Genomic DNA, 9,298 nt, shown 5'->3' on the forward strand with positions numbered 1-9,298 from the left:
CCCCCCCCCCCCCAAAAAAATATTTGTTTTACTTTTCATTCAGGTTTAATTATTATACCATACACTTCTGTTCATTATTGTGCTTATTTGAAGGTGGAAAATATACATAATTTTTATTTTTAGGATGGTTCTCTTACTAACCCTGGAAAATCTGATAGTCTAGTCAAAGCTGCACAAGTGCAGCAGGTTTGAAACTATCCTGATGTCTCAAATGACCACGGTGTGAACTCTGCCAGATACTTCTTTGGCACAATATTGGAAGTAAATAACAAGGCAGAGAGGCAAATAATAAACCCTGCAATTAAGATTAAGCAAGAAAGACCTGACTGGAAAGAGCTCATTAAAAAGCCTCAATTTAAGGTTTAATTACTAACAGATGACTGGTAAACCATGAATGTTATAAAGAAGGAGGCACATATAGTCTTAGTCATATTAATTACTGAATTACAGAATCCTGTATAGTTTATGATTTCTACATTGTCAGAGTATTCTTATGTGAAGTTTTCTTAAGTTGAGAGACAAATACAAAGAGGGATAGCTTTGCTAATGCAACTATAAAGTAAGGAAAGAAAAGCAGGTAACTGACAAGGAGACATTTCTGACCAACGGGGGAAAAGGATGAAAAACAAATCTTCCCTTGTCAGAAACTGAACTATCCAAAGGACATATGTTCCAAAGTTCATAAATTTTGTTTAACTGCCACCGTCCAGAATCACTGAAGAAATGGTTTAAAGCTGTTTCTCAAGGGTCTCAAAAACGCAAAGAAATTGAATAGCCCATCAGGAATTTTGCTCCTTGGGTCCCAGTCCAAAGAACTAGAAAGAACTGAAAGGACCGAAGTAGTAACATAGCTGAAAAATTGTCAAGGATGGATAGCAAGTAGTAGAGCTATCATTCTGGCTCTCTCTATGCTGGTGAAAATAATTCAGGTTAAGTAAGTTATAGAGGACAGAGAATAAATTAGCTTAAGAAGTGAAGAACTATATAAATGACCTATAGTAAAAATATGAACTTAGACAAAGCACAGACCACCGAGAATCTACACTGTGTGCTGTTTTGTACTGTTTATCTACCAATTACCAAATCTACTTCAAGGTTATTTGTTCTCACTAAAGCTCTGTACTGACCAAGAACCACTTATCTTAGGAACTGCATTTCAGAATGATAGTTCCATTCAATCAGGATACTTCAGCTGATGGCACACTTCACAAGGTCTGAGGATAAATCTTTCCCAACTAAGGGCTTGAGAACAAGCATCCACTGGAGAGTAGTGAGAAACTGAGTCTTGCTATCTTCATAAAAACATTTTATTAAGTAATTGATGGGATCTTTTGAATTCATTCAAATTTTTACTTTTATTAAGGAGCTGCTAAACTTCAGGAGTGCAATGCCACACTCCTTTTAAGAACAATACATACATATAAAGAGGCCCTAGATATTATGGTGATGGATGCTTTAAAAATAAGTCTAATAAAACACACTAGGTTTTTTGGAAGCTATATAATAATTATTCATAACAAAGAAAAATCTTGGCAGGGAACTTAAAAATATGAAAAGAACAAGTTCTAAGTAACTACTTTTTCAGCAAAAAAGATGAAAAGCTTGATTATACAAGACCAGTGATTCTCAACCAAAGTGATGGGACACCCTGGAGTCCCACCAGATCCTTTGAGAAGTGCCACAAGGTGTGAGGAGACAAGCTAAGCAGATACATGCAGGTTCAGGCTTGTCCCTGCCTGAATGATCCCCCACCCCAAACCCTTCTGCAAGGAGGCAAGCACTATAATTTATACATTAGTTTCTGAAATTGGATGCCACTCAATTCACAGAAGTTATGGAGGGGTGCCTTGAGTCCAGTGAGAGGTGCCTCAAGTCCAAAAACATTTGAGAACCACTCTACTAGACAAAGGAAGGTTCTCAAATCAATCAATCATGAGACTAGGGAGATCTGCCCAATGTTCTTCAAACTGAAAGCACCTATAGATCTCTGAACTATCACTTGACTCAGAGAATGAATACTATTTTTTCATTTCAACATCTTTTGCCTTTTCCCGCTCATTTCATAGGTTTCTCTGTGGCTGGACTTACATCTAGGAGAACAGCAGTTGGACAGATCAACATTCTCCCATCCATGCTTTCTCTCTGATCTTATCCCTGCCATGTCTGAGACCAACTCCCCCAGAAAGTCAGATCTCTGACTGCTTTGATGGAGAAGCAGCCTTCTGCTACAATCACTTAAACACCTCTGCCTCAACACAGTGGCATACATTCAGCAATATCTATCTGATGATTCCTCATCAACTTTATAATGCCTAACTGTGAATAAGCCACAGGTGATAACATTTTAGGGCATCTACATGGTGCAAAATAGCTACCTAGTGAGACACACTAACTAGCTGTGAACATGCTTGCCCTTGAACTGATTTGCAAAGCAGAGCTTACTAGCCCACACACAGTACCACTTGTGGCTATACTACTTCCTACTTGGAATCTAGCCTGTGCACAGCAACTGCATTGTATCTTAGTATGATACTGGCCTAGATATCTTCAATCAACACCTAAACTTATTATCACCTATTGGCATATGTCAAAACACAAGAAAAAGAAATGGAAACAAGCATGTGAATGATAACATGGGGACAGCTGGAAGGCTAGTGAAAGATTTTAATTAATTTAACTTTAAGTGCACTTTGCTAAAAGTTAGAGTTTTATTACATCAATCATCTCCACCTGGAACTGTCTCATTGTAGAAATTTTACAACAGAAGTTTAAAGTTTGAAAAGCACTCCATCTAAATAATCAAACAGCTCTACATGTGGAAAAACTTGAGTAGTTCTAAGTCTTGATCCAACCTCAATGAAGCTACTGACCAAGTGCGAGAGTGCAAATCTACATACGGCTTGGCTAGCTGTACCAATAACAGCTTCAAGTTCTTTAACACTAGTTCTGCAATAGTCTTCCTACCTCAATGTAACTAAATGTCTGACATGTTGCCTATGTAGTCTATTACTTCAAGAAACAATGAACTGTTTCTAGAAAAATTAGAATATAAAAAGGAAATGAAAGTATTCAATAACATGCTAGCAGCTAACATGAGCAAAGCTTACCTGTTTTTTTACTAAGTTTGTACAAGAAGGTTTGCCGGGGGTCTGAATGATCTCGACACGTCAGTTGTAATAAAGAACCCGACTTTTTCCACTTCTGCATAAACCAGAGACCTGTATTGTTAGGTACAACATAAGTACAGTTCCACAGTACAATCATCACTAAACATCAGTTAAGTGTGTAGTTACTGTCCATACATTCAGTTCCCCTGATTCAGTTATTTAGCAGTGTCAGTATTATCAAGTCCAAAACCATTTTATATTTATTTCAGCCACTATTTCATCCTAATGGATTTGTACTCAATGACAGAAGAATGTAGTCCTTTGTTTTCAATAAGTACATATCCTTAATGATAGGAAATACATTCCTTTACCAGAAAGTCAGAATATGTCCTTAAATATTAACCACATGGTAATATGCAGACACAGGGTAGAACCAAAGGCTCACTTGGGGCAGCCTCAAAAGCTGCTGCTCCAAGCTGTCACAAAGTAACAGCTAGCAGGTCCCCCTCCCCTTTAAAACCACTTAAAGGGAACCTTTGTGTGCCCCTGGCTTAGACAAAGTCTGACCCATGGACCAGATAGAGCCCACAGCGGACTCCATTTCCCAGCAGCTCCTGCCCATGTCACTGCAGCCAGTTTCTATGAACACCCTAGCAGCGGCAAGGCCATGACAGTGCAGGGCCAGTGTTTCCATGGAGACCGGCCCCAGCAGCACTGGCAGGGTATGCAGCTGGGCCGGGAGCTATTCCAGGGCTGGGATCTTGTAATGGTGGCAGCATGGTCTGGAGCTGGGGCAGAACTGCAATCCGCTGCCCACCTGCCCCAGGCAGGGATGTGCAGGCAGCAGATCATGGCTGTACTCTAGCTCCAGACCATGCTGTCACCACTGCAAGATCCCAGCCCTAGTCTTGGAGCAGCTCCCCACCCAGCTGCACTGCCCTGCCAGTGCTGCTGGGGCTGCTTGTAATGAACCCTGCCCCAATGCTGTCACAGCCCTGCCATTGCAGGGGTTGCCATGGAAACCAGCTGCAATGATGCAGGCAGGGGCTGCTGGGAAATAGAGTCTGGCCACCAGCCAGACCCACCATTTTGCCCACCCCTGGTCTAAGCCCATATTTTTATATTTTAAAAAATGGTTTCAAATGTTGTAACATTGAGATATATAATGTTTGAAAGAGTAAAGTATATAATTTGTGATTTAAGTCAAAATTTTCTCCATAACAGGGCATAATATACACTGAGGATTACATATCATACTCTGCATGCCAAATGTAGAAAGTCCAATCAATTCCACTGATTTGTTTACTCCAACAAATTTGAAACCCTTACCAGGCAATTTGGGTGGTAGAGTGCCCACAGTGTCTCATGTATTCAGCTTCCCATGCTTCAAAATGGTGATTGGGGTGCTTGTTCAACAACCTTTACTTAAAGCACCCCAGCTGCCACTTTGAAGAGTAGGGACACTGAATACACATGACGCCAAAGCTGCTGGAGCATTCCAGTTAGGAAGTGTTAATCAAGTCAGTTCTGACATATCTTAATTCAGTGTTCAGCACATGTGTAGGTGCCCTTTAATTTTAGGCAAATAATTCATGACAAATTTCACTTATTCCTTTTCACTAACTGTACACAAGCCATCATATAGTTTTCTTAATTATGCTATTAGAAATTACTGCAGAACAATTTGTGTTGTTTACTGAACACATCCAACACAGAATATTTGAACCCTGGTGTTTAGATTTAATGGATGCAAGAGTCATAAAGGGTTTGATTATATTGTACAAGGCTGAATTGTACTGAAACACACTGTACTGGCCCTGTGCACACTGGTTCATTGGATGAGAGAGCTGGAAGGGACCTCACAAGACATCTAGTTCAGCATCCTGCTCAATTCAGGATCATCCTTGACTAAGCTATCCCAGCCAAGTGTCTGCTCTTGAAAATTTTAAGGGATGGAAATTCCATAACCTCTCTAAGTAGTCTAGTTCAATGTTTCACCACCCTCATAATAAGAAAGTGATAGTATATGTGAATGAATCTCTATTTTTTTTGCAAATATCTTAACATAAAAACTGGCTCAAACACATTAGTATACTCCCATATGTATGCTCAGGCACTACAATAAGGTTTTAAGATTGCCACTTTCCCTCTGCTCACAAGACCAGACCAACAATACATCTGGTTCTTATAATTCAAGGAACAGAAAGACCTGCATACCCCTTTTTAATTAACCATTTAATGGAAAAGACGTTGAGCCATTCTCCCCACAAATTAATTTGTTCTAAAATTATACCATTGAAAATAACATTTTTACCTGTATTAACAAGAGCACTGCTGTTGTACAGGGTACCAAGATGTGGTCCAGACAGAGACAGGAAAGTGTGAAGCTTGGTGAGGTAATATTTAAACCGAGGTCTTGTGAGCACTGAACGGATTATTAAATTGCCCAGCGAATGTCCAATAAAGCTATTTAAAAAGAAAAATAGTAGTATAACATGGAACCTGAACGGAACTTTTTTAAAGTGAAAAGTGAGAACAGGTGCCAGAGTTAAAAGTCTGAAGGAGCAATGAAAATGCATTTTTAAAATTATTAATAAAAGTACTGATATTTTCTATATTGCCCAACAGTTTAGACAGAAATATTTTGGTCATTCCTTTAAAATTAGTTACCAATAAAAACAATATTTGAGCATAAGCATAAAAGCACCAAAACGTGTAAAGTGTATTGTTTCTGAACTAATTACCATTAGCACCAACTGTTTAGTAAATATTAAGTGTGATGCACATGACTCAATAAAACATAATTTTGCCACTTGATGGTTGTGAAGTTTAATCTGCTAGATGCATGCTAGTTACCAAGAAAACTTGCAGGGTGCAGGAAGTGCTCCAGTGAGGAAGAAAAGGTTATTTAAACTAATATGGACAAACAATTTAAGCTGGAAGCAACATCGTAAGTATGCTTGCTCAGTGGACTGAGCACTAAAGTCAAGTTAGCTACAACAGGAGTACTGTGTGTGTCAGGAGCGTATCAAAACTGATACCTCCCTTGTAGCATAATGTGGTTCTTATCTCACTTGGACCTGCTGCCAACAGTATAAAAATAATGCTAGAGGTCTACCTTGAAAAAATCCATGTAACAGTTTATACATAAAGCATGTGTGTGTGTGGGGGGGGGAGGGGGGACGACTACACACGCACATTTACCACAGTTTAGGTTAGTGCATACAGTAAAATCTCTGTTATTCACCAATCGGAATACCTTATTAACCAGAATTTTGGCGTGGCACCAAAGCAGCAGGATGCACATGGCACCACACCTCTCTGCCTTCTACTGTGCCCCTGAAAGTGGTGGAATGCACATGGCGCCTCACCGCTTTGTGAGGGGACAAAGCTTGCACACAGTGGCAACCGCCACCCACAACCCTGTGCTACCGCTGCTCTGTGCACAGCTGCTGCCACCCCCCCTACTCTGCAGCTGGCCGGAAACTCTGTGCCTCAGGTAACCAGCACTTCTAGCTTACTAGCACCTCCCATCCGCCACTCGTGCCAGATAACAGGGATTTTACTGCACTAGATCAGAATATACTTCTTCTATCAGATGCATGTTGCCCCCAGAAAGGTGAAGAGGAGTCCCATTACTGTGGTTTAAATATACCAGTATAGTTTCATGTTTGGGGTTAACTCGCCCCTTAGCTCCCTGCATTCACCTGAAACTCAATCAATGTCTTAACCACAAGTCATCCTTTCTCCTTGCTTCTTGTATTACTATATTCCTAGACAAAAAGCATTAAAACGAATTTAAGTTGCGAATACCCATAAGTAATTACTGCAAACATTATTTGGTATTGTAATCATTCTTTAAAAGAATTATAAGCCCTAGAAATTAGTAGTTTAAATTTAATTTTAAAAATCCACACGGATTAAAAGTATTAAATTGCTGAATTTGGTCAACAAAATCTTAAATCAGACCTAAGTACACATTTCTAAGAACAGCTTACATTTAAAAATGGCATTTTTATTAAAACAGGCACTATCATTTCTTTCTAATATGAAATTGAACAATCTAATTACATTAATTTTAGATCAGTGCCTTTAGTAAAATAATGCATCTCTACTGAGATACAGTATATCTTTTGACAACAAACAGCAACAAGGAATTGGGATTATATTTGCCAATTTAAATTTTAAATGAAAAAATATGTTATCATACACAGTCACATGAAAAAGATAGTAAAGTACTTGCCTTTATTGACTTTCTGAAAAATAAAGATTTGAGATAGTGCATTTAACCTTACAGACAATTTGTATCACCTAGGTGAGTTATTCTTTAAAAGTAATAGTATCCAAAGTGTAATTCTAATATTGCTAACCAGAGATTCTATGGTTTTCTCTGGCTTCTACCATTCATTTCCTTTCGTTAAGCAGAAAGATTATCTATCATCTTAAAGGGTGAAAAGTATCTGAGGATCCAATATTAACCTAAATTACTGGATCAGACAACCTTAGGCAAATCTGTGTATTCCCTGAGCTACGTCTCAAATCTGAAAAAACAAAACCCATCGTTAGGTAGAATCTTTGCACACAAATCAAAGATACTGACAGCTAAAGCTAAAACTTTCACACAGGTATTCAACATGAGCATAAGCTCACCACTTGTACTTCTATTTGAAAAACTGGACCTAAATTCATATTGTTAAAATATAAGGAGTTTCCTTACTTGGAACATTAGGACCTACAACATATTTTAATTCAGCTTTAACATGATTGAAATTCCATTAGAAAAATTAATCTGCCTAAAAAAAAAAAATCACTAGAAAATAAACAAACCAAAGCATCTGGAATGAATTGTTTAATTGTACACATCAAAGGCCTGACAGTTTTAGTACTAATTTTCAGAAAAAAATAATTATCAAATAACCAACCATGTGCATCTCAAAGATGTAAGTGAGCATACAATAAGCTTTTAATGAGACTAAATAGAAAGTGTTATGAGCCTTTTCTCAAAGATAATATGAACAAAAAGCTTTTTAATGATGTTAGGTACAAATATAAGCCCATCTCACATACAGAATCAAAACTGTAACTATGCAATGTGATTTTGAACAGCACATGCAATTATAGGCCTTCTGCTCTGCGCGTAAAACTTCACACATTCAGGAGACTGTATAATTTCTGGTACCATAAACCATATAATAAAAACTACAAATGAGGATTACAACCTAGACCCGTTTGGGACTAAAAAAACACAACACAATGGAACCTCATTTCATGTACATTAATACATAAATAATTCAGTGGAGGTTTGTGTGATTTCATGGTAAATTAGTATCATATCCCCATTAGCAGAATGAAAGAATTGCCACAGTAACCCATGGGCTTGACCCAGCATACACCACAGTCCCTAGACAGGGCCACAGCACTTTGAGAGGTTTTATGAGCAGTTATCAAAATTAAGTCTCTTCTAGCTCTTAAAGTTTGCATGCAGAGGTGCTAAATCATGTAGTAACATTCTGAATAGACTGAAGATTGGACATGAGTGATTTTTGGGAGACTATATAGGTCTGAGCAAAACAACAAAAGGTAAAGAATGAAATTAATTAAAGGTAAATTCAACAGAATATATTGAATAGCTGTTGATGTGTGCCAAATTTTGGAGTGGAGAAAGGATGAAGATTAGAAACTAGCAAAGTTATGTTTAAAAGAAGGTTGCATTTGAGAACGCAGATGGATGATTTAGAAACATGGCTGGAATATATATTTGCCTCAAAAGAAGAAAATGCAGCTAAATCCAAGATAAGCCTATCTGTGCTAAAATTCAAATTATAAATTACCAACTCCAATAAAATGCATAACTAGTTTTTCTGTATAACACAAAGTTAGGCAGGACTACTATGTGCATTTTTCACCCCCCTTAGCAAAGAAAATAGCAAAAGTTAATGTGAGCATATCTAGAGTTGTCTATTAGAAAAATGGGTCCTTTTAACAAAAATATTTACCTTTTCCTAGTGTTGTTCTTTGAGAAGTGCTGCACATTCATATTACCTTGTAACTGTAGGCAGGCATTAGTGTACTGGAGCTGGACTGTTTTCTGTAGTATTCATTGTTTCATAGTTTCTAGGGTTGGAAGGGACCTGAGCAGATCACCTAGTCCGACCCCCTGCCATGGCAGGAAGAGCACTGGGGTCAAACGA

General features: G+C 38.2%; 1 protein-coding gene across 4 annotated transcripts in view; it reads right to left on the minus strand.

Moving 5' to 3' along the window:
- Window positions 1-9,298, minus strand: part of FAM135A (family with sequence similarity 135 member A) — a 192,285-nt gene that overhangs the window by 30,141 nt on the left and 152,846 nt on the right. For 3 of the 4 annotated variants that reach the window (XM_019520497.1, XM_019520496.1, XM_019520495.1), the window contains 2 exons: window positions 5,422-5,573; window positions 3,108-3,218 (listed from right to left, as the gene is read on the minus strand). In XM_019520497.1, coding sequence (XP_019376042.1) covers window positions 3,108-3,218; window positions 5,422-5,573 — 263 coding nt within the window. The remainder of the gene's footprint in view (window positions 1-3,107; window positions 3,219-5,421; window positions 5,574-9,298) is intronic. The other variant, XM_019520498.1, reaches the window with a different exon arrangement.

Source organism: Gavialis gangeticus, unplaced genomic scaffold (assembly GCF_001723915.1).
Source record: "Gavialis gangeticus isolate Ggan-Ray unplaced genomic scaffold, GavGan_comp1, whole genome shotgun sequence".
In the NCBI taxonomy this organism is placed as follows: Eukaryota; Metazoa; Chordata; order Crocodylia; family Gavialidae; genus Gavialis; species Gavialis gangeticus.